General features: G+C 44.8%; 2 protein-coding genes across 3 annotated transcripts; one reads left to right on the top strand and one right to left on the bottom strand.

Annotated features, from left to right (window-relative positions):
* The first annotated feature begins 4012 nt into the window (after window positions 1–4012).
* SERINC3 (serine incorporator 3) lies at window positions 4013–12256 on the top strand. Its single transcript, XM_085079433.1, has 10 exons — window positions 4013–4168; window positions 4621–4782; window positions 5230–5423; window positions 6178–6257; window positions 6933–7070; window positions 7916–8085; window positions 8824–8914; window positions 9317–9494; window positions 10309–10536; window positions 11301–12256. Exons 1-10 carry the CDS (start codon window positions 4130–4132, stop codon window positions 11437–11439), a joined length of 1419 nt encoding a protein of 472 aa, XP_084935559.1. The 5' UTR covers window positions 4013–4129; the 3' UTR covers window positions 11440–12256.
* A 386-nt stretch (window positions 12257–12642) lies between these two features.
* TTPAL (alpha tocopherol transfer protein like) lies at window positions 12643–21996 on the bottom strand. Of its 2 annotated transcripts, none has more exons than XM_085079434.1 (5): window positions 21879–21996; window positions 20010–20462; window positions 19111–19304; window positions 17219–17329; window positions 12643–16498 (listed from the first exon to the last, which is right to left on the bottom strand). In XM_085079434.1, exons 2-5 carry the CDS (start codon window positions 20446–20448, stop codon window positions 16223–16225), a joined length of 1020 nt encoding a protein of 339 aa, XP_084935560.1. In that variant the 5' UTR covers window positions 20449–20462; window positions 21879–21996; the 3' UTR covers window positions 12643–16222. The 2 variants fall into 2 exon arrangements, with proteins under 2 accessions (XP_084935560.1, XP_084935561.1); XM_085079435.1 differs by lacking the exon at window positions 21879–21996 and adding an exon at window positions 21571–21725.
* Between the last annotated feature and the right edge of the window lie 3426 nt (window positions 21997–25422).

The following is a 25422-nucleotide window of genomic DNA, read 5'->3' as shown; positions in this document are numbered from 1 at the left end:
AAATAAATTTCTGGCCAAACAAAACTGGAAAGACACAGAGATTACAATTCCTCTATCATAACAGCAGTGACTCATCCAGTTGCATAGTCACTTGGGGTGAAAAAGAAAACAGTTACTCAATCTCTCAGGGATTTAGACACAGAAGAATATATTATGCAAGTTTTAGCTCCGTTACTAATGGCCTTGAAGCACACAACTCTACTATGACTCTCACTCAGCTCGGCAGATCACAAATAAGATGACTCACGTATCCATGACATGATAGGAAAATAGAGAGCCTAAGAAGTGCAGAGGCAGGTGCTAATACAGTCACAGAGCATGCAGTCAGGGGAAGAAGAGATTTATACAATCATGAGCAAAGGACTGCAGAGAAATCAGCTTCTGTATTTGGAGACCTGAGGGCATGGACTAAGTTGATTTTTCTCAGTCTCAGATCAGGGGGTTGTGAATGTGAAGCCAGGCTGTGCTCAGAGATGAGCCAGGCCACTAGCACCTCTCACCTGCTGGTCCCCAGGGAATGGCAGCAGAAAGCTCACCTTGGCCTCTGTATGTCAGTGGTGAGAGAGCCTCTGTATGCACAGCACATGATGAGATCAGACACCAGTGAAAGTCATCCACAAACTTAACAATATTTATACTTGGCAGGACTTCCTAACTTGCTGGTACATTGTAATTTTGTAGAAGCTGTTAACTCTGATTGTTTAAAGACTAATTAAACCCACTGGTGGTGCCAGCCATAGCAGTATTTTGCCCATTATCTCATGACTAACCTTCTCGTGGATGAGGGCTTTGTCAGCTATTCTCAAAGCACTGGTTAAAATCTGAGTGATTGGGCAGAACTCAACTCAAAGTCTGGATAAAACAGCTGGAAAACCAGCTGTCCTAAGGAAACTGCAATTCTTTATGCTCTGGAGATCAAATCAAAGAACAGTTGTAAACATAGCTTAAAGCCAAACACTTTACAGAAGTCCAATAATTAGGAGGATTATATTAGAAAGCTGATGCTGATACATCTACATTTGGAAGTTTATGCAGACCAGAACCAGAAAGATGTTTACACCTGTATATGAGTCAAGGCAACTCTACTGTAGAAACACAGACAATGTATGATTTTTTAAATTTTTACAGACAGTTTGGCACAGCCATTCCAATTTGCAATTCCCATCACCTGACTGAAAGATTCTGGATGGTCAAAGGATTATTCAATTACTATGTGTCTGTGGGATCTGTTACCTGCAAAACCACAGGTGATGCAGAGCAGGAACCCTCAAATACTCTGGGGAGCATCAGGAAAAATTCTGCATTTTTGCTATCACAGAAAGGAGACTCTTGAGAGTAACAAGAATAGCACTAACGCACAAGCTTGAGTGACATTTTTTTATGAGCTCAGTTGCACAAAGGAACTGCAGAGAACTGCTTTCAAATGACTAAATCTGACACATTTCCTTTAAGTATTACCTAATTCCAAGGGGGTTATTCTAGGCACTTCAATTCACATATGTATGGGATGTAATGTATAGATACAGAAGGGATGCGCCATTCTGCTGTCAGAGCTGATTAACAAATCAGAGCAGGGTATTTTTGTACAAACCAGGATAACCTCCTGCCATATCCTGTTTCATTCCCAGAGCTGTCAGTCCCTAGGCTGACTTCATCCTTATCTCCTGTTAAACATGTAGGGGTTTAGGTGATGTGATGCAGAATCAGAGAGGGTTTATAGTGGGAAGTAAAAGGAGCACTTAGAAATCTCTTGTTATGTGGACAGTGGAAGGAAAAGCTTTTTATCTGAATCCCTTGTCTCTGCCCAGCATAACCCAGTGGAGGATCCCCCAGTACTTTACAAAACTATTTGTCTCATAAATGTCCTGAAAAGAAAACACTTGCACATTCAAGATTTAGATGAGTTCCATCACTGGAATATATTCCAATATATTCCAATATATTTGAATTATTTGCCCAGGATTACTGGGAAGGGAACACAGAATCTGATTGTGCCTTTTTTCTGCGTATATACGCTGGAACAAACAGTGAAGGAGCAGGGATATGGCAACAGCCTTCTTAGAGATCCAGCTGGTGCAAACAGAAGGGTAATAAAAATACATTAGCAATAAAGTAAAGGCTCATATATTATCTGAAGGAAGCACAGTTTCCTTGATTTATGGAGTGACCTTTTTCTGAAAGAAGCCTGTATGTCCTCATGAATAAGGCTGATTGCAAGAGAGATGATACTGCTAACATAGTGTTCATATATTCTGAGTGTTAAAACTGCTGTGGAGAATAAGTGGCTGGTTTACTGGATGCTCTTTGTCATTTCTTGGCAATTTCAGATGGCATTAAGGCTGTCATTCTGATTATTAGTGCCTTTCTGTGATGGAAGCAGGTTTTTTGGACAGAGACTGTGTGAAGGGTCTGACAGAGTGGGAAGCAATGTGCAATAGCTGGGAATTGCTACAGCCAGAAAATATCCTATAACACCAGCTGGTCAGTTCTGACCCTGCCCTGTGATATTTTGCAACACTAATGCCAATTAAAACCAATGCAAACTGATTTCCTAAACTCCTGTGCAAACTTTCTGTCAAATCCTCCTGCTGTTACTTCATCACAGCCAACTCTTATCCATTTCATTTGCTCCCAGACTTTTGTGAGGAGGAGTGAAGTCACTCAGCTGTCTCTCTCCAACTTCTCCAGGCTGCAGCCTGTGCAGTGACCTGGAAATCCAGACCTAGGGAGGCCCCTGTGCTGTGGACAGCTGCAAAACAAGGTCTCTTCACCTGGCTCCCCTATCTTCTTCTTATTCCAAGTTAAAGCAGCCAATCTGTAGCTTTTGCAGCCGTGCACCTTCCAACCATGCACTGATCCTGATGGGAACTGATGCAGAAGTGTCTCCTTGATTAACTCTACCTCTGAAAACCTTCTGAGCTTTCCCACTTCCACTCAGAGTTCTGTTAAACTAAACAGGCCAAAATTCATGGACACCCTTCACCGCTCAGCAAATCATAAAGGAAAAGAGGGGCAGCAAAGTGATACTAGAAAAAGGTTCTTCATCCAAAGGTTGAAGGACAGGCTGGAAGAGGCTCCCCAGGGCAATGGTCACAGCCTCAAGCCTGCCAGAGCTCTAGGAGGGTTTGGACAACACTCTCAGGCACATGGTGGGATTCCAGGGGTTGTCCTGTGAGCAGCCAGGAGCTGGACTCGATGGTCCTGATGGGTCTCTTCCAACTTGGAATATTCTGTGATTCCGTGATGTGAATTCTAGGGCACAAGCACTTGTGTCTGTTATCACGATCGGGTAAGAGCAGGAGTAAGTTACACATTCTGCCCCGGTCAAACAGCTTCGAGAGGCTGAGCAGGGCCGTGGCCTCCTGGCACGGCAGGTGACAGCAGTGTCCCCAGCTCTGGGCCACGGCCACTGCTGCCACCACGATCCATACAGGCGCCACATGAAGCGGCAGGAGGGTGCCCGCTCGCTTCCTCCGGCATCCCGGCGCCGCCGGTGAGGTCAGCGCTGACGCGGTGTAACCCACACGGCTGTGACGCCTGTCACCGCGCCGGGTCACGCCCCGTGGAGCCCGAGGGCTTCGCGTTACCCGGGCCACGGGCGGCGTCGGGGCGCCCTGCGGGCTGCTGGCGCCTCAGGGCGGGGAAACGCAGTGTGCTGTGTCACAATGCCGCGCGGGGCGGGGAAGGCCCGGTGCCACCCCGGTACCACCCCGGTACCATCCCGGTACCATCCCGCCGGCCGCCGCCCGCTGCTGCCATGGCAACGGCTGCCCGCCAAGGCACCGCCGAGCGCCCCCAGCGGCCGCAGCAGGGATCGAACAGCTGCCAATCGGCCTCACCCATTGGCTGGCATGCTCTAGGAACCGCCTACGCACCGACATCTCGACCAATCAGCATCCCCCTCCCTTCGAAGAAGGCGGAAGCAGTGTTGATAAACAACATCGCTCCGCCCCGCCCATCGCGGACCCTCCCCTGGCACTCCGCTCCATCGCGCCTTCTCATTGGCGGGCGGTCGCCCCCGAGCGGAGCAGCAGCCAATCAGAGGCTGCGGCGGAGCGGGCCGGTGCCGCCCGGTGAGGCGGCGGGGTGTGGGCGGAAGCAGGAAGCGGCGGCGGGCGGCGGCGGCGCCATGGGGGCAGTGCTGGGGGTCTGCTCGCTGGCCAGCTGGGTGAGTGCGGGGCTGCCCTCCCACCCCAAACCTGCCCCTTCACACTCCGAACCTCCCCTCCATCCCGGGGAGCGGGCCCGGCCCGGAGCGGTGCCTCCGCCGGGGCCCGGGGCGAGCCAGGGGCGGGTGAGCATTGCGAGTCCCCGCGGGCGCAGTGCTAGTCCCGCCGGGGCCGGGGCGGCTCAGCCCGTCGGAGCAGAGCGGTGCCGGTTGGAGCATCCCTGTCCTTCCCGGCAGAAGGGGCCCCAGGGGCAGCCCAGGCCGATAAGCGCGGTTATCTGCGGCTGTTCGCAGACACGTTGTCAGCCAGAAGCGCCGATTAGCGCTTTATCTGTGCGGTGCGGCAGCGGAGTGTCTCTAAATGGAGTTCGGGTTTTCCTCTCGGTGTCGCTTAACGCCCCGCTGTCAGCTGCCAGGGGAATGCCCTTACTATTCCTGTCTCTGCCCTTCAGATTCCCTGTCTGTGCAGCGGTGCCTCGTGTTTACTGTGCCGATGTTGCCCCAACAGCAAGAATTCGACGGTGACACGTCTTATATATGCCTTCCTTCTCCTTCTCAGTACTGTGCTTGCCTGCATTATGCTGGCACCAGGCATGGAAGAGCAGCTGAAAAAGGTATGGATGGGAAAAACCTCTTTCTGACTGTTTTAAAAGCCATTACTCATGCCAGTGACTATTGATTTTCTTTACTTGGAGCGGATTATGTGTGAGACACAAACACCCAAGTGTCCTTGTTCCCAAATTAAGAGGCTGCCTGTACTGAACGCTGAAACAGCAAATTCAGTGGATGTTCCTTTTTTAGTACATGTCTGGTCTCTCAAATCTGACCAGACCTGCAGATGGTCAGTTGTTATCAGAGACCTGCTGCTGTGGTATCTTAATCTTCCTGGGTGAAAAGTGTTGGCATGGGGAAAGACAGATGACAATAAGGTCTGAGCACAAGGTCTTTTGTTCTCTGATTTCCCAGAAGATTGTTGACTGAAAGCCTTGGCTGTTACAGGACTCAAAGAATGTAATTGCAAATGCAAACATAAATTCACAACGAAATGTGTTTGTATCCAGATACCTGGATTTTGTGACGAGGGGCTTCACACTCGGATCCCACACTTGGATGGGTTTGTCAGCTGTGATGTGTTTGTGGGATACAGAGCAGTCTATCGTGTCAGCTTTGCCATGGCTGTGTTCTTCTTCCTCCTCTCCATGCTCATGATAGAAGTGAAAACAAGTAACGACCCGAGAGCCTCCATACACAATGGGTATGTGTGAGCCAGCTGGCTGGCCCTCCAGCTTGTTTCCTCCCCCCAGTTTCTCTGCTCAACACAGTGGAAATTGGTTTATGCATACATGGACAGCCTTGGGTTTCTTTCAGACTGGATACAGAGTAGTGCTTTAGTCTCCTAAAAAGCTTCATATTTATGTAAGATGTTCAGTATTCTGGTTGAGGGTGCCACTCTGAGGTTGGGTAACCAAAAGGACACTGCTCTGAGCACCTCTCTGTGTTTCCACAGAGATGTCAGATTGCAGCTGGTTTATATCTCAATCCTTGTGCTGCTTCTGGCACTCATTGGGTCGTTCTCAAGGCCAGTCTGACTCAGTCAGCAGAAACTGGTTTCTGATTTCCGATTCCCTGACTTAACTGGGTTAGTTCTAGGCTGGATGACTGAATCATCGTAGAGTCATTTAATTGGAAAGGGACCTTTGGAGAGCACAGAATCATAAAATCATAGAATGGTTTGAGTTGGAAGAGACCTTAAAGATCATCCACTTCCAACCCCCTGCCATGGGCAGGGACAGCTTCCACTAGACCAGGTTGCTCAGAGCACCATCCAGCCTTGAACACTTCCAGGGATGGGAAGTCCTCAGCCTCTCTGGTCAACAGAATCATATGATCCAAAGCCCTGGTTGGAGCAGGGCCAAGCTGCTTACAGATCATGTAGCACATGACTGCTGTGTGTGAACTGACTGTGTGTAGAGTAAGACTAATATTTATGACTTCTATCTTCTTTAAAGGTTCTGGTTCTTCAAAATAGCTGCCATTGTGGCTATTATGGTTGGAGCATTTTATATCCCCGAAGGGCCTTTCACAAGAGGTACAGTTAATACTCATCATGGAATTCTGACTTGAATAAACTCAAAACCTTTTCATAGTTTTACTAGGCAGTAGTGAAGGTTCTCTTGCAGAAGATGCAGTTTCTGCCCATCTTCTTTGGAGTATCTTGGTTCATCCAGTATTTTTGGTGACCAGCTGAAGTTAAGGCAGTAAGAAATCCCTTTTCAACTGCATAGATTTTGGTTATTAATAATTTTCTGCTTCATGAGACACTCACTACTGAGCTGAGTCTTCTGACACTGGACTAGGGACAGCTCAGGACACTGACAAGTGCTAAATACTTCCTTAGAGTCTGAAGAATCTGTGTGGGAAACTTCTAATGTCTGGCCACATTGGGTTGTTGGCCCTCAAAGAAATGTGGCATGATGGCATTAATAAAGATGCCATGTGTTAGATGTTGCTTTCATTGTGAAAACATGTTGGGCTAAACATTCCCCCAGCCTGACAAGCATTGGCTGCATCCCTGTACAGCTGGGACTCCTTTCATGCTCCTGAAAGATTGAGGCCAAAGTGATTAACAGCATCTGCATTTCTAAATACAGTTTCAGTTTTTTTCATTATTGTCTCCAGTATAATTAGAAGCTTTTTTGTCTTTAAACTGAGGTGGCATGCACCTGGAGAAAACTAACCCTTTTTTCCTTGCTCCTTTTTCCAGCTTGGTTTTGGATTGGTGTTTCTGGAGCCTTCTGCTTCATTCTTATCCAGTTGGTTCTACTTGTGGATTTTGCTCACTCTTGGAATGAGAGCTGGGTTGAGAAAATGGAAGAAGGGAATTCTAAATGTTGGTATGCAGGTAGGAACCTTAACTTGTAAAGGGTTTGTTTGTACTAGCCAGTACCCTGCAGAATATCATTGACTGGTTTGCAGACATAACTAGAATTAAACTCCACAGTGTCCTTGAGTCACTACTGTAAACACCTGAAGTTAATAGCAAGTGTTTCCTTTTTCTTGTTCAGTAAAATTCTAAATATTTTAGGCTTGTGAGTAGCACATTTGACAGTCCTAATTAACCACACTTGTCTGGTTTGCAGCACCAGTGCAGAGCTTGGAGCCTGGTTCTCTTCAACTGAGCTTTGCTCTGCACCTCCCCTGCTGTGTCCTCAGGAGCTCAGTTGTGTCCATGACAGTGGCTGCAGTAAGCCACTGAGTGTGCCTTGGTGCCTGCTCCCCAGCTGGCCACTAATTACAAAGTGCTAATTGTTGTGGTTCTTAGCTCATAGCTAAGAATGCTGCAACAGCATTTTGTAGCTTCTTAGAAAGAACAGAGTGGAAACAAAAATGGGTGACCTTGAGCACAGGAATTCAGGGCTGATAAATGCCTCTGAGAAGTGTGTGAAAAACACTCTCTCATTATGACACTTGGCTTGATGTCAGTTAAGCTAATTAAACTGCTGCTGAAAGGCAAGTCCTGTTCCCCTGATGGCAGCACTGCTTTCCTCTGAGCTACACTGCTTAGTGAGCCCAAGCAGAAACTTAGCCATACCTTATAAAAATGCATTCTGCTAATCTGATTTTCTGACCCAGACTACCAAGTGAGGAAGAGGGGCTGTCTTATTGCAGTGTTAGCTGGACATTAAACCACTTAAGATGTACTATTAAAATGACAGATGTGTAATGGAAAATGTTTTTTCCCTCCAGCTCTGTTGTCCTGTACAAGCTTGTTCTATGCCTTGTCCCTGGTTTTTGTTGTTCTCTTCTACATTTTCTACACGAAGCCTGATGATTGCACTGAGAACAAGTTCTTCATAAGCTTTAACATGATCCTGTGCATCACTGTCTCCATTGTTTCTATCCTTCCAAAAGTTCAGGTATTATTTTTCTTTCACATTTTCTTCTGACATACAAAGCAAAGAAGTAAGGAGGATGTAATACCAATTCAGTTTGACATAAGAGCTTTAAAACTTGGCAATCATAGCTATGTAAAAATAGGAACTTAAAAAAAAAAACAAAACAACAAAACAACCTTGCTCTGAAACCATTGCACTACATAGTGACATATTTTCTGAAGAGAGGCTTTTTTGAACTGACATGGACTTTGTTTCCATGTGGAGGACTGCTGGCATAGTTTTAGTGGTGAAGATCCTGGCAGACCAGAGAAGTGTGTTATGGAGTAGCAAAATAGCTGGAGATTTATTGGCTTAATACTGTGGCTTTGAAATTATGGGTAAGCTTGTTTAATATAAGAGGAAAGTTACATCTTACTTGATTCTGAACTGGTATTGCTCAAATCAGATGCTACATTCACATCTACAAAATAGTTTGAAAAGATTGAGATTGTAAGTCTGTGCCCTGTGCCCAACTGAGTCTTGGGCACAAAAGAATTGATTTGGTTTGCTTATTCCTTCCATGTTTGAGTTGCTTTTTGTGTAAATTATATGACTAAGAAGTTTCTTCTAGTCTTTCGAACACAGAACAAAGCCTAGTGCATTTCTACAGCAAAGTTTTCATGCTAGTAATTGCTGAATTGTTGGCAGTAGGATAAAACTATTCAACTCTAGGTAAAACTTGCCCTTTTGACCTTGTCTTGCTCTTCTGCTTTGGAACAGGAGCACCAGCCCCGCTCTGGCCTCCTCCAGTCCTCTGTCATCACACTCTACACCATGTACCTCACTTGGGCAGCCATGTCCAATGAGCCTGGTAAGCAACATGCTGTCTTGAGTCACATATTTTGGTGTGAAAGCAGAAGCTGCTGATGGTTATTACAGATCATTCTGGGAATTGCTGATCTGTCCACATCAAATCCAGTGAGGCTGAAAAGCTGACTTGACTGAAACCATCAAACAGCCTCTTTGCGGAACTAAACTGGGATGTTTGTAAGGGGGGAAAAAAAGAAAGTGTCAGGGCATTCTGATGTTTTTTATTTATTGTACCCTTCTGTAGCTTACAGGCAGGAAAAATATTGCAGGCAATTTCTGCCTCTGGAGAGTTGAAGAGATCAGCAGTTAAAGGGAATGAAAAATTGCAAGCTTACCTATGAGCTTTTCTTAGCTAAATGCTGGCAAAGCTCACACATCTAATCTGCCTTGAAATCCCTTTCAGAAAGAAACTGTAACCCAAGTCTGCTGAACATCATCACCCAGATAGCTGCACCCACAGCTGTTCCAGCCAATGTCACTGTCCCACCTGCCACTCCTGCTCCACCCAAGTCCCTGCAGTGGTGGGATGCCCAGAGTGTTGTTGGACTGGTTATCTTTGTCCTTTGCCTCTTGTATTCCAGGTAGGGTCTGCACTGCTATCCAGTGATAAAGAATTGGGGTTTGTCTGCCTCTTTGTTTGAATCTGGGTCTAGTGCAAAATATACCTGCAGTTATTCACATCCAGCTGCTGTCTCAGGCCTGAGGCCAAATGTGGCTCATAAACCTGTGTTCTGCTTTGTGGATTGAGCTTTACCAGCTCAATCCAGATAACAGAACAACATGTGTTACAAGATGATTAGAGGGATGGAGCACCTCTCCTGTGAGGAAAGGCTGTGAGAATTGGGTTTGTTCAACCTGAAGGAAAGAAGGCTTTGGGGTGACCTAATTGTGGCCTTCCAGTGCCTGAAGGGAGCTTACAAGGAACATGGAGAGAGATTTTTTACGAGGGCATGGATTAAAACTGAAAGAGTAGATTTAGCTTGGATACTGCAAAAAAATTCTTTGCTGTGAGTGTGGTGAGGCACTGGAATGGTTGTCCAGAGAACTGGATGCTCCATCCCTGCAAGTGTTCAACGCCAGGCTGGATGGAGCTCTGAGCAACCTGATTTAGTGGAATGTGTCCCTGCCCATGGCAGATGGGTTGGAAGGAGATAATCTTTAGGGTCCCTTCCAAACCACACCTTTCTATGATCTGGGACTTGGAACACTGTTTAATTAGGTTAACAAAAGCTCAGATAAAAACAGTTTGAGGAATTTCCTTATGTTTCCAAATAGACTTGAGAAAATATTATTTGCTAGTCCCAGACACTCACTGTGGTCCATTGCCTGTTTTTTAGCAAACACAGCTGACGGTAAAAAGTTTTTAACCACATCTCTCTCTGGGTTACACTGCAGCATCCGCTCTTCAAGTAACAGCCAGGTGAACAAGCTGACACTGTCTGGCAGTGACACTGCCATTCTGGAGGAAACTGTGGGGACAGGCAGCACAGCTGCTGAGGAGGGAGAAGTGCGCCGTGTCACGGACAATGAGAAGGATGGGGTCCAGTACAGCTACACCTTCTTCCACTTCATGCTCTTCCTTGCCTCTCTGTACATCATGATGACACTCACAAACTGGTACAGGTAAGAGCCAGATGAGAACTGATGGGTTTTATGTGCCAGTGTTTCCATGTGGATAGGACATTCCTGCCCTGTGGGTTACTCCTGCCAAGCTGGTGAAGGTGTTGCCCCTGTGCCAGTTGCATTAGAGTTGTGCCTTCTCAATTTAGTGTTACTGAATTAAGATATAAAAAGGCAGCACAGTCAGCAGCTTGTGGTTCCAGGGCAATGCTTCAGAACTGCAAGGGCAGAACGTGTGGCTGCTGTCCTTCAGCTGGACAAGGAGCAGGAAGGATACACATGAAATTGGTTTCAGGTAGCCTCCTGAAGAGTTTGTTAGGGGCCAGCCTGCTATTACTGGCTCTTCATTGTGGGAAAGATGTGCAGGGACAGCCATATGTGCTGCTTATCAGAGATAGGATTTTCTACATCTCTTGGAAATGCTTGGACATACCTGTGCTGCTGCAGCTCAGAACCACTGCTTCCAGGACATTGTATAAATTAGGAAATACACTTAAGAGAGCAGCAGCCACCAGGAGCCTATTGCACAGCTCATGCAAATACTTTCTTGAAGAGCAGCACATCAGCATGGGTAAGCAGACTTGGCAACTCGGTTCCAAGAACAAGAGCCTGTGAAGGAGCCCCAGGAAATTGCTGGTTTAGTTGTCTCACTAAAGGGTCTTGCACTGGAGTGCCTCAAAGGATTGCCCTCACTTCAGATTCATGAGAGGTACCAAGGAACAGTGGGAGGTGCTTTCTGTCTACTAATGGACTTCTTTATGTTTTAGCCCTGATGCAGATTTCAAAACCATGACAAGTAAGTGGCCAGCCGTGTGGGTGAAGATAACCTCCAGCTGGGTTTGTCTGCTTCTCTATCTCTGGACCTTAGTGGCTCCTCTTGTCCTTACAAATAGAGACTTCAGTTAAGTTCCTGCACCTGTCTGAGCTTACAAAAGTGGGGAACTCTTTGCTGAAAGCCAAAATGTTCATTTATTGCTTTAGTTACTGTTTCTTATGTTGGTATTAAAATGCAGTTGGATAGAAAGTTACATATTGCATAATGCTTGATGCAGCATCAAAATTATCAGTTATCTTTCTATTTTAACCTATATCAGGGTTATCTTATTACTGCATTTTTAAAATTCACTAAAGCTGTGCTGTCAAAGCACAAAAGAAATTATCTGTTCTGTCCAATAGCCACATATAGAATACTTCTACTGAACAGAAGTAACATTTAGTTAAATATGAAGTAATATATTTTAAAGAACAATTATAATCAGCATAATGCACTACTATGCTAATGCTTCAGTTTCTGGAAGTGTAAGCCATGCTGCTTGATTTCTACATTCCACTGCAAAAGTTTATTTCAAGGAAAAGTTTATTGAAATTACTTAACTTTCTGTGTTGTGGCAAAAAAGCACCCTTATTCCTCACCAAAAGAACAGAACTTTGAAGTTGAAAAACTGGTTAACTCTTTAATGTTTTTAAGACAAACCTGCCCTTTTTAAGAGGCAATTTCTATGGTAACTTCTTTTTTAGAATGTTTGCCAAATAGAGTGGTAAGTGTATGAGTAGGTTAATCAACTTTATGATTATGTTGGAAAAATAGAGCTTCTTGATTGATTGATTTCACTTGTCCAGTATGCTTAATAAAAGTAACATACATGGAATTATTATTATTGTTATTGGCTCTAAAGCATTTGCACTGTAAACTCATTTGAATAAAGCAGACTAACTACTGAAATGGGCCCAGCTCTGTTGAAGTGTTAACAAAGAGCAGTTATGTCTCCAATGGGAAATACCACAGACAAGGATGAACTGCTGCAGTGTCCAGTTGGATGTGACTGGCTGTCTTCTCCATGCAGTAAATACTAAGTGATGTATTCCTTTTGAACCAAACAGCATCTCCCATGTGAGTCTCCTAATGTCAAATCCTGTTCTTTGAAGTTGCTCAGTTGTTCAAGTAAAGTTTGGTTCTGCAGTAGAAAGCAACACCTTTTGCTAATGCAATGCTGTGGTGATGATGTTTAGGAGCAGCTGTGTGTTCGGTGTGGAACCTGTGTGTTGTTACTGACTTCTACAGTAAAATATCCCAACATGACACAAGGCAAATGTATTGAAAATATCAAATTAGCAGCTGTTACAATGTGTTTAATCACCCCGTCATGCATCATAAAATTACACGTTTTTGACGACTTCATTTTATAAAAATATAAAAATAAATTTTGTCAAAATAAGATGTACACTTAACCACCCAACACCTCTAGGCCCACATATAACAGAAGGCGAAATTAATACTTGAATACACGATGATTAACTCATGCCAAAATGAGATTTAACAAAAACAATACTTCAGCCAGTTCCTGAAAATACCTCAGGGCTCATAACACCCATTTGCAAGAGTATAAATTCAAGTACTTTCATATACAGTTTGCATCTACCTTTTGTGCCACCTAATGCCAATGCAGTTCACTTATCCTTCCTTATTATGGCAAGGATAGCTTATGACCAAGGAAAAGCATCTAACCTTGGAAAACAAGCTTATTTCAAGTGGGAAGAAGGAACAAAGTGGTTGCTGTGCTTTAAAAAAACCCAAACAATCCCCAAGCAAAAAAACCAACCCCACACTGTAAGCTTTCCCTAGCTATTCTCTTAACTTGCAGATAAGGAGATGCTATATTTGACACAAATGTTTATTTTCCAAATGGTGACACAAGAAATTCTGGGAACAGACTGATTTCTTTGCTACTAAGTGCTAAAGCTCAAAGAACATTCTCAGCTCTGTAGCCAGGCACACATAAGCCAGAGCTGTGCTTTCTGTAAGACTTGCCAAGCACTGGTTAGAGACACTTCAGGATTAGACACACAGCTCAGTGAAGCTGCAACTCTTGGCTGAGTTCTAAAGCCAGGAAACAGCAAATTAGAAATAGCAGATGCCTCATAAAGGTAAGCCTGGCTTAATTCAGCACCCTCACATGAACTGCCCAGGAGCTAGCTTTAAGAAAAACAAGTTCTGGAGGCACAAGTTCTGGCACTTTCCAGCACTGGCAATTGTGGTGGTTTAACCCCAGCCAGCACCATGGCTGCTTGCTCACACAGTGCCACACTGACTCCTGTGAAAGAAAATTCTACCCCAGCCAAACCCAGCACAATCATATAGCCTTATTTATTATGTTTAAATCATATTATTTATTCTTAGTGAGCAGAGGAAAGAGGAGGGTGAGGTGAATCTAGGCTGCCTACTATTTAAGGCATGCAAGAGAATATAAAAGCCTGAAAAAGGGTGAGTGTTGCAGAGGATCCTCAGCCTTCTGCTGAACACTAGATTTTATTTCTTTTTGAAGAACACTAAATTGAATTTTGGGTATCCAATCTCCCTCTCTAGTAGTTACATAAGGGGATGAAAGTAGCTGTTCCTAGAATCAATATACATCCACTTCCAACCCTGCAGCACAATTAAGGAAAGGCTATCAGTCAGGCCTTCATCTCTATGTAAAACAGTCTGTTCTATTTTTTTCAGTTGTACATTGTGACTGGAATTTAAGAGGCACTGAAACAACAGAGGCACCACTGTCTCTGTCCCAGCAGTTCAGCAATTTGGACAGCAACTTAGCTGTCCAAGTCCTGGTGCTGTGTGCTACTGGCTTGCTAGGTGGCAAAAAACTGAGTTAATTTCTCCAAAACACACAGCATATTCTGTCACAAATGAGGAACTGCCTAGCAGTGCTCTTTTACCTTAAGTGGATGAAAATGGTAGCTTTTTCCCTGCCCTAAAGATAATAGTTATCAAAGAGGAGTTACAATTGACTTTTAAAGGTCAGAAAAATGAGATGCTTTCACTGAGGAAAATTAATCTCTTCCCACCTTTAATCTGCAACTGTTCATGTGATGAGTTTTCTGCTCCTACAAATTGTGAACTGCCATCCGGAAAAAAAAAAGCTTCATGGTTTTAAACCTTTTCAGAAACCAGTCTCTTTTTATTATGTCAGGATGACAGGTATGGCATTTGCCCCCCCCAGTACCAGGATGAGGTCTGCTGCCAGGTCAGGAAATCATTACAGTGGTAGAGGCATCTCCTTTTGGCAGTGCAGTCATGCTGCAAGGGGACTGAGAGGAAGAAAGACATTCAAAACAGAGTTTGGCACTTTGAATGTCTGAGATCCTCAAGATAATTTAGTTTTATATTTACAGAAATGCAACTGGTGCCTATAATCACATTTGGCACTAAATCAAGATTTCATCCAGAGAAAGTGCTCTAGTGATAAATTCCCAATTAGAAGGGATGTTCTTTTCCACCGAATAGTGAATTATTTCACCTTGAACTAACAAACTGTGCTTCTCTCATCCTAGTGAGGTTTCCCATCTCCACACCATTATAGTGCAGAAAAACATGTGCAAAGAGTGTGCTGAGAGTTAAGCTCTAATTCAAGACCATTAAACAAAATGAACTTGGGGAGTGGGAACAGCTTATTCAGAGGTGTCTTACCCTGGTTTGACATCAGTGTTAGTTCTGTCTCTAGACAAAGACCTAGAAGCACAGGCATACAAGTTATGGGTAAATATCACAGAGATGATTCAAGTCTAACTCCATACAGGAACTTGACAACCAAAGACAAAAGAGGTCAACAAATTTGAAAACCAAGTTGTAACATTTCACAAAAGAGCTGACAAGCACAGTGAACAAAATGCTACAATATCAGGAAATTTAAGAATGTGCTTTTAAAAAGCCTGTCTGCATTTGGTTTCACAGACTTAAAACTCAAATTCAGCCCAAAGTAACAAGCTAAAGCAGCACCTTGCTGTCTTACATGAAGTATTGCCTTCTATACATCACATGCCAACTGCTACAAAACCTCCTCACAAATCCTGGGCATCAGGTACTTACCCAATTCCTTATCTCAACCAGAAAAGAACTGTCAATGTGGGAAGGTGGCTGACATAGCTTTTTTATATTTGGTCCTGAGCCTCATTATCTGAAGCTGTTGTCCAGTCAAAAGCCTTAGTACATGGTCTGAAAAACTTCCTGTTTCCTGACAAGACTGCACCTGCTGTATAAACCTTGGTATAGATGTTATGGTAATTAATCCATCAATCATAGTTCTTCCAACTGTGAGGAAGTTTGAGAGATGATCTCCTTTAAGGGTGTTCATGAATAAATTTTGTTCTGTAATAATTTGAGACAAATATTCACTGAGATATTTCAGAAATGCCAACTCACAATCTGAACCACATGACAGAGAACAGGCCAAGTTAGACTTTTACGGTTTTAAGCAATCTTCACTACTGCAGAATTGTATTTTGCAAGGTTCAAAAGCCATTTTCTTGTCTTGGGTTACTGGGAAAGGGACCAGATTATCACAAAGCTCGTAAATCATCCTCACTTTTAACCTGTGTGAAGCGGGGACAAGAAACTGTCAAGCTTACCTATCTGCAATATTTTTTTCCCTTTATCATTAGAAAGAATAGGACAGTTTGCATCATTCACACAGAGGCTGATGAGCCTCAAGTCTTTACATACAACTTGTGCTCTGCTTTTACCCTCCCCGAACTCTGCCCTGCTCCCATTGTGCCCTCTCCAGCTTCCTTTGGTTCTACAGTGTAAAGTGCCTCAGCAGTCTGTCCCTAAACTGCAGGTTTAGGAGTAAGGCAGAGTTCACAATGTCACCCATCAGAGCAGATCTTAACTGTGCTGGAAAACTTCCCTCCACTGCTAGTAACAGTAATAGAGCTGAGGTTTCATCCCTCGCAGGGAATCATCACACTGCTTTTCATCAGCATCCCCACTCACTAGCAGGTCGTGGGGAGAGCTGTCACACGGGAGCACCAGCTCTGAGAAATCGTGCAGGAAGTCCTCTTCAGAGGCCAGCAGCAGCTCGTTCCAGGCAGAGATGTCCAGCTTCCCTGCAGTACCACCATACTCTTCAGGAAGGATCACTGGAGGAATGTTTTGGTGAAGGGAATTCAGATCACAGCCATGAAGAAAAAACTGAAGAAGAAAGCAGAAGAGCTTTGAAAAGTGCACATCAAACACTTCACAGCAAATTGCTGGAACAGTCAGCTAACAAGCTTATTTTGAGCTAAAGAACAAATTTTAGGAGTGATGTGTTTATGGACAAGTGGCAGCACAGAACAATGGGCAGGTGCAGTCAGACACACCAGTGAGAGAAGTCTTGAGACAATCCACATTTAGTGCAGATTAAATCCTAGCAAGAAAGACTTGACACAGGCCTGTGCTGAGGTTCCAAATTCAGTTCATCCCCAAGTTCGCTCATGGGATTGAAACTTATCCTTGGGGAAACAAAAAGGATCCCTGGCAATCACAGTCTTCTGGAGACAATACTTCTGCCATACAGGACCCTTCCATCAGGGGAAAAGAGCAAGGAAGGGGCAACACAGTTTTCCTGTGACACCACCTCATAAACAAAGTGCTACTGGCCCAAGTAATCCAACCATGGCTATGGTATTAACATTCTAGATACAGAGCATATGTACTCAAGTTCCATATTAATATTATGCCCATGTTGAGCTCCCCAAAGTTTCTGTCTCACAGAGAATTTTCCCAACAGGCATATTCTTAAAAATTAAAGCAGAAAGTGAAATGGCACCAACATTTTTCTAGCTGTCAAGTATTACAATTTTTTTTTCTTTACTTAGAATGGCCAAGCAAGGAACTTACAAACAATGTTAAAATCACAGAAATCCTTACCCTGTTTGCAATCTTTTCCTTCAGAAAAGGCTTGATGATTGCAAAAATGCCTTTGAATATACGAGGCTCATTTATTATGTTAACAGCCTTTATTCGAATGGGGAATCCATCCTGAAGGATAAAGAAGATTTTTATAATGCAGTTTAAAAAACATTTGCCATCTTTCTCTTTTGAAACTTCCTGAGACTGACTGCCAGCACAACCCACTGGTTACCCAACATACACCAACACAACAACAGAAATTCAACTTGTTAGAAAGAGCAGTCCTAGGATGAGATCTGTGAGCATAAAAACAAAGTCCTCTCCATCAAAAAATACACTGCTGTCAGTAAATCCTCATTTCTAATGTTGCTGTTTGTCTCTCTTAACAAAAAACGCTGAATCTCTGTCATTTGGGTATTCCAGTCCTGATAAGGATGCAGTCACATCACAAAGTGATGTCTGCAGCTCCTGAGGAGTGCACCCCACTTAGTGCCAGAGCAGGATGCTTTTAACAGTGTGTCCAGCAACAAGATCTGGTGCCCAAGATATTTTATAATATGTTTTTATGTAAAGAAGGAATCTAATATTGCTAGGACACACTGTTTCCCATACAGGACAGTTAAAAACAACAGCTAATTATGGGATTTCTGCTGGAGAAATTTATTTGCAGAAATATTTTTCAAAGGCAAAAGCTCACAATCAGCAATTAAGATCTCATGTGCCACAGGGAAATTTCTTTCCCCTATAACCAGCTCTACATATAGAAATCAAGCAGTCACTGCTTGGAGTGAAAAGTGACCAAGAGGCACTGCTCAAGTATTTCTGTCCATAGGAACATCAGTTAATTAGCTCGTCTTTACAGAAGCTGTAGCTCAGCAAGCTTGATGCAACATATTTACATACCACCCAGACCTTTATGTCCTTTCCCAAGTTCAGCTATTGTTTTGTGAATATCTTCCAGTAGGAACAGCAGGACACCCATGGCTTTATTTGTACAAATTAAATATGGGCTTACAGTTATATGACACATTTAGATCATAATGCAAAGGAGTGAGTTCTGATTAACTCACCAGTCTCATCTCTCTGATTCACCCTATCCTTCCTGATACCCCCATGGATACAACAAAAAACATAACCAGCTCAGGCCAGAACAAAAGCAATGATGGAATGAGCCCATTAAAGAGAAATTTTCTTATCTCACTCCTCCAGACTGTATCAACATCAAATGAAATCACCAGACCTTCCCAACACTTTGGCCAGGCTACTCCTTATTCCTTTCCCCTTCCCATTTTGTCCAGTTTCACTGTGTTGACACCCTTGCTCTAACTTGCTCTCCACCAGTTCCCTTCCAGACATCCAGGCAGAGATGCTTTTCATTACTGTCTCTTTTGCTGTCCCAGTGCTAAAGAAGCCTCTGCCTTCAGAACATGGATGGAAATACCCCTTAAATTGCACCCATTCAAAAGTGTGAATTAAAATTTATATTTTATAATTTTAAAAAATTTCTACATTTTAAAATTTTTGCAGCAGCACTTGCCCCATGTGTTTGGCTCTGTCTCTGCCGACAGGAACCATTTAAATACCAGGCAATTTCCTCACTCTCTCCTCTCTAATTGTAATTCTCTGCCCCCTTTCCTCCTTACCACCACCCAGCAGAACTGCTTTTGTCTGTTCCAACTCAAAGTATGCATCTCTAATGCAAATTTAGCTTTAGGGATGCAAAAGTCAAAAAAAGGGGCAAGTGAGGTAAGCTGGCTGTAAGGGTGTGAGAAACTGGTTGGGCAGACATGTTTAACTCTGCCAGTGAAAGCCAAGGTGATGAAGTTTGTGGTGACATAGTCAAGAAGTCTACACACAGAAGCAGTCATTTACAACGCACAAACTTATTTTCCCAACAGTTCAGGTCTTACCTGAAGAATTCCAATCACTTTTTTGGCTACAAAAGGACCAAAATGGGACGCCTTAGATAAGCTGACTCCTTTGTAGTCTGCCAGGATTACAATTCCATTCACCTGGGTCTCTTCGGACTGAATGAGTTTTTCTAAGGTTAAGTATATGGCACGAATGTTCTCAGTAATCGGGTAATTACTGGGTGTCCATCTGTCTGAGGTTACAAGACAGGGATGGTAAGTCGGAGAGTAAAGATAAGCTAACAACACACATTCCAAAAAACTGATTTTCTGTTTTCCTGGACTCTTCAAACTTAAGTCTTTTATAGCCACAGTTCTAGGTCAGAGCAGCCATTCTTAAGCAAGAGGTAAATGGCACCTCTTGTTTACTTCAAGGCAATGGTTTTAAGAACCCCGTTCTCCACCCAGCACAGCTCATTAGAAGTAGCTTCAGCTCAGAATAAAGGCAGGTAAATGGAAAAAGGGAGAATGAATGTAGACAAATTTACAGCAAGACTGGCAGCACCAAAAGCACATGAAAGACTGTGATTATTTACACAGGAGTCAGAGCTATAGGCTCCTCTCTCTGCTTACTGTAGAAACAAATTATAGGCTTCTAAGTGTAGGCCAGCAACCCTGTTTCAATTTGAGTTACTACATATTAATTTCTCTTGAATTGCCTAATATTTCATCGACCTCTCTGCATTTTCATTTTGCCATGACTGCATTTATTGCTGACACAGGAAAAGGAATTGGAATAATGCCGGCTAAGGACCAGCATGTCACCTCCCCAGTCAGCTTTTCAAATTTGAGAGAGCCCACACACTCTGTGCAAGCCACCAGTGTTCACAGGACAGCAGGGAACACTTGGCCCAGACACACCTGGAGGACAGGGAACAGAGACATTCAGGACTGAGTACCTGGGCGGATGCAGACCACGTGGCGTCCCTGCGGGTCCCGGTGAGGCAGCACGGTGACAAAGCCTGACTCCAGGACAGGCTTTATTGCAGAGGGCTTCAGGTTATTGAACACCTCTGGCCAGGTCCTCCTGCAGGTGTGGTAATTCACCAGGAGCTGAAGAGCTCGATCGTAATCAAACTTCCTGGCTCGGAGGAACCTTAGCAGAAAAGCATCGTCCAGGCACGTCCCCAGGGAAGGGTAGTCCTTGCACACCATATCTCGGAGTGCCTGCACATCACGGAGCCTCCATTCAGGCTTCTCCTGGAGCTCCTCCCGGGCTTTGGTAACGAGATCAGGAGACAGGGAGCAAACATACTTTGGCCGCTCTAGCAGGAGCTCACTGTCCGATGGAGACCCCGCTGATGGACTTGTCCTGGTGCAGTCGCTGTCTCCTGACATAATGCAGCACGAATCTGTCAAAAAACAAGTGCTGCACATGATAAACAAACTCACAGACTCACAACCACGTTGGTTATTTACATATTTATTATGTTCTGTATCCCTCTGTTTCCTAATTAAACATATTTTCTTCCAAGAACCAGCACTACAGTCAAGACACCCAGTTCAGACACTTTAATTGTCCTGCCAGGATTAGAAAGTGCAAGTTTCTCTAATCTCATTATCCTGCCTAGCAGGTAGAAAGCTGCCTTGGATGAAATTGAACCAAACAAATCAAATTTAAAATACAGAATTACACAGTGCCATTACAAAACACAGAATTTAATTTGCCTTAGCATTTATTTCCCACGTCCAGTGGGAAACCAAAGCAACCATCCCAGTTTGGCAGGATTCTCACATTTGGTCAAATGACATCCTCTTCTGAGAAGCTCACGCAGTAAGCCTAGATAACCTGGAGTTTTCCTTTTCTGGCAGACACATGCATTTAACAGCACCTCTGCCCAGGTGAACGTTTTGAGCAATTCAGGAGGAGCAGCACTCGGGCTGCAGCCATAAGAAATGGCTGCACAGACCAGATGAGCAGGTAATTCTGTATTTTAAATTTGATTTATTTGGTTCAGTTTCACCCAAGGCAGCTTTCTACCTGCTAGGCAGGATAATGAGATTAGAGAAACTTGCACTTTCTAATCCTGGCAGGACAATTAAAATGTCAGAACTGGGTGTCTTGACTGTAATGCTGGTTCTTGGAAGAAGATATCTTTAGTTAGGAAACAGAGGGGTACAGAACATAATTGCAAACTCTTATGCTAGCACTGCATAGGCATTGAGGCTGGCTTCATCTAGTTTTTAGCTTCCAGTGTGATGCAAATATTTTTGACTCAAGCTGAATCAGTCGTAAGTGGATAGAGATGAGTGAAAAATTAGAAAATTACGACCCTCAAATAATTCCTGTAGCTGGACCTGGGGGTGGCAGGGAAACACGGCTTTATTGTGCCGAGCTGTTCGCATTCAAAGTCACTCCCAGCACATCACACAGGCACCGCCTGCCCCAGGGACACTTGTCCCACGCACCCACCTTGCTCCTGCACTGACACACCTCTCACCGCCTCGCTCCCACCTCACCTTCCGCAGGCTGCTCGGCACGGCCCGGGATCGCTCACAGGGACGCGTTTCACCCTCACAGCCCAGCCGGGCAGCACCCAACCCATCCCCGAGCGCTGGAGCGGCCGGCCGCGCACAGGGGCGATGAGGCTGCGGCAGCACCAGACCCCGCTCAGCTCCACCTCCAGCCCCAGCTCCATCCCCAGCCCCTCAGCTCCAGGTCCAGGTCCGGCTCCGGCTCCAGCCCCAGCGTCAGCCCCTCAGCGTCAGCCCCTCAGCCGCAGCCCCAGCCCCTCAGCCGCAGCCCCAGCCCCCGCAGCTCCCCGTACCGGAGCTCCCGCGGAGCAGCCGTATCCCGGCCCCGCCGCCCCGGAACGGCCCTGGCCGCCCGGAAATGACGAGCCGCGGCGCCTGCGCCACAGCACCGGGGCGGGTGCGGCCCTCGGAAGGAGCTCCGAGCCAGCAGCATTAGGGCCCGTGCGGTTCGGCCCTCGGTCCGGCACCGGGGTTCCTGCACCTCTGGCACCTGCTCGGTGCAGCCAGACGGAGCCCCGGGCAGCTGCTGTGGGCACATCTGTCCTCGAGCTCCACCTTATCCGCTGGCCACGACAGGTCATTGCCTCCAGCCCTGAGACACCAGCGCAGAAGTTTATATATATACACATTAAAAAAACCTCTAATAATAAGAAAAAAAAAATCTTCTTTATATATACATATATATATATAAAATATACAAAGTATGTATTATTATGTATATATTTTATTTGTATGTATATATACATACATATAACTGTACATATATACACATAAGTATATGTATACATGCATATATATGTATGCATACATAAACATACATACACATGTATATAGGTGTATTACGTGCATATACACATATATGTTATTGCTATGAAACACGTAATTATATAGAGCACATATATTCACACATATAATCTATGTCATATATGGGTTACATACTATTTATAGATAATGTCACATTACTATATACAAATATATTGATGTATATAAATATATATGTATTATATAGTACCTGTTTATATACGCAGATATAGATTAGATATAGATGGATGGATGGATGGATAGATAGATAGATAGATAGATAGATACACATCTCAGGGCCTCTCCTAGCCAGAGCAGGGCGTTTATCCCCGCATTGTGGCCAAGGTGGTACCTGTGAGACAGCAGTGACCCCAGCAGAGGAGAAAGGCAGCAGAGAACAGAGCCACAGCACCATCTGGGGGCCCTGGAGCCTTTCCCTGCCAGCCAGAGCTGATGTGGGATTGCCTGAGCAGAGCTGGGGCAGCCTCCAAGCAGGGTCCAGGCAAGCACAGCTGGATGGAAGCGGGGCCCGAGAGATAAGCTAGCTGTGTCCTGAATTTAAATGACAACAGAAGGACTGAATGTTAATAAAGGGAGAATTTTGGGGGTGTTTGGCTTTGGTTTGGTTTTTGACAGGACAGAAAATTATCCCTCAGGAGGTCAGGTGGTGATGCCTGACCTCTCTGCATGGAATTTGTAATAAAAAAGATGGTCATACCCGGGTTTGCGACATTAAAAAGGGTTCAATGGGGAATGCTGGGGAGGGGGAAATGCCACGTTTAACCCCACAGATCAAGAGATGCAGAGTTAGATTGTAAATGCCTCAGCAGCCTGCCAGGGACTGTCCCCAGAGTGGGGAGATTTCTGCTCTTCTCTCCCGGCTGTAACCTGTGTTTTCAGCCAGGAGAGGGAGTCAAGGATAGTTGGACAAAGAGTGGGAATCCCAGCAACCCGCAGTGGGAATCAAGGCCCTTCTGCAGCCTCTCAAATTCAGCTCTGATTTATTTCTCTGCCAAGGGTTCACCCTTCCAAAATAGAAATGTTTCAGTGACACTGTACCTGGCAAGAGCTATGCCAGCATGGAGAGAAATTGAGTGTGTCACAGGTGTTCACCTGCAGAGAGGTGTGCCAGGGAAGGGAATACATTCCTTCCAGCCTGTGCTGATGGCCAAGCCCAGACCTGGGTGCAGCATAGCAAGCTGGTGCCTCATGCTGGGTCCTCTTTGGATCTGTGTGAACTGGACCTGTTTGTGATGTTGCTCTGTGCCCCTTCCAGTAGCTTGGTGCAATAAATGAGGTTGGAAGGAACCTCTGGAGGACAAGAGATTTTGCATTGCTCCCATACAGCTTCTGGGCACAGAGACCTGCAGCATAAGTGTGACAGAAACAGCTAGGTGGGACCTGGAGTCCCGTGGCAGAAATAAATGCCTGAATCTGGAAGCTACAGACATATTTTGGAAAGAGGGAGAAGGTGTGTGCTGTGGAGATGGATCTGTGGCCTCACAGCTGAAGGGATGGCAGGGTTTCCTGGATCACCTGATCCAGCTAATTGCTGATCTGAGAAAAGGCTTCAAAACACCAAACAGCTGGGAAATACTGGAGCTGCGAACAGGAATTTATGCTAAAGGTTGCAAAATCTGCTTGGAATTTGCACCTCTCAAACAAGGGAAGAAAATTTAGCAGGGAGGTGACAGTTCCAGTCCTGACTGGTTAATGGCTGTTGCAACAGGGTGTTAGGAGTGAGCAGGGATGTTTGTAAGGAGTGACATGTGAATGAAGCTCTGTTTTGGAGAAATAAGAAATAAGGAAATAAGGGAGAATCAGTAACAATCAATTGAGAGATATGAAAAATGAAATTAAAATGAGAGCAAGAGCCTCAGGCAGGTGAGAGAGAATGACGAAGGAAAGTAGAAGTGAGGATACTGCATAATGAGGAAGGGCTGGAAGTGAAATATAATGAAAGTGAAATGTAATCTGGGGATGGCCCCCAAATGAAGTGACTACCTTATCTCAGTTTTTCTTATTTCTTATTCTCTCATGGAGAACAGTGGGTGGTGAATGGAAGTGAGGGGGTTCAAGCATCAAGCCAAGTTGTTGGGGGAGTTTGAAAATACTGGCACAGGAAATCACAGGAACTGTAGCAAGAGCTTCTGTAATTTACTCTTCTTGGTGTTGGCATCCTGTGACTAGAAACCAGTAAAGGCAGAGCCTATAAGGAAGTAAAAGCTAAAAACTGAAAACAAACATCCAGGAACTGACAGTCCCAGGAGATGTGATAGCTGTAGCCTGAGTTTAAATTCTCCTTCCTAGGAAGGAGAGTTTTGTCCTTGTTCACTGCATCAGAAGGGAGAAGGACATGCACCACCACATGCCCACAACCCTCCCCAGCTGAGAGATGAACCACACCAACTCTGCCACTCCATCAGCTCCACATCCACCATCTTTGCAGGAGCTTTTGTCAAGAGTTGTGTTGTGACCTTGGGAACCACACCTGGAGCCCCATGAGGAATCCAGCCCTTCTCATGTTCATTTCTCCTATCACATGTGATTCATACCTTTCTCAGCTCTGCTGCTGGGTGCTCCCATGCTCTGCCGTTGTGTTATAAATGAGTGGCTGTTGGTGTTGGTTGATATTTAATGAAGTCCATGTAATACTCTTCACTTATTTACTTATCCGATCCCAGTCTTAATACCCAGCCTGGGAAAGTTATCTTGGCTTCTTTAAGCTTTTCCACCATTAGCAATAAACATTTTACAGTCTTGGCAAGCTGAGGCTGAAAAGCGAGAGCATGACTTCAAACAGCACTGCTCACAGAGAAGGCTTTAAACTGATATTAAATCACTAAGCTGTGCAAACATAACAGTCCTGTAATAAAGATAATCTGTGAGCAGTTCAGTCCAGGAGGGGCTCTGGTCCTTGGGGTGCAGGTGGAACCTCTGGGCCCCACAAACTACAGAACCCTTTTGGGCAACTTGGCATCAGAGCACACAGCCACTCATGCTGCAGTGCTGGACAAGGTCTGCCTGAGTGTGGGG

Source organism: Lichenostomus cassidix, chromosome 20 (assembly GCF_008360975.1).
Source record: "Lichenostomus cassidix isolate B80296 chromosome 20, HeHo_3.0, whole genome shotgun sequence".
NCBI lineage: Eukaryota > Metazoa > Chordata > Aves > Passeriformes > Meliphagidae > Lichenostomus > Lichenostomus cassidix.
This window is presented reverse-complemented; position numbering and strand designations above follow the sequence as displayed.

Coding starts and splice junctions, on each gene's coding strand:
- SERINC3 (XM_085079433.1), top strand. CDS start 4,130: ATGGGGGCAGTGCTGGGGGTCTGCTCGCTGGCCAGCTGG. Junction 6,258..6,932: donor CGAAGGGCCTTTCACAAGAG/GTACAGTTAATA, acceptor TCCTTTTTCCAG/CTTGGTTTTGGATTGGTGTT. Junction 8,915..9,316: donor AGCCATGTCCAATGAGCCTG/GTAAGCAACATG, acceptor AATCCCTTTCAG/AAAGAAACTGTAACCCAAGT.
- TTPAL (XM_085079434.1), bottom strand. CDS start 20,448: ATGTCAGGAGACAGCGACTGCACCAGGACAAGTCCATCAGCGGGGTCT. Junction 19,305..20,009: donor CGTGGTCTGCATCCGCCCAG/GTACTCAGTCCT, acceptor TTGTAACCTCAG/ACAGATGGACACCCAGTAAT. Junction 16,499..17,218: donor AGGAAAAGATTGCAAACAGG/GTAAGGATTTCT, acceptor TTTCTTCTTCAG/TTTTTTCTTCATGGCTGTGA.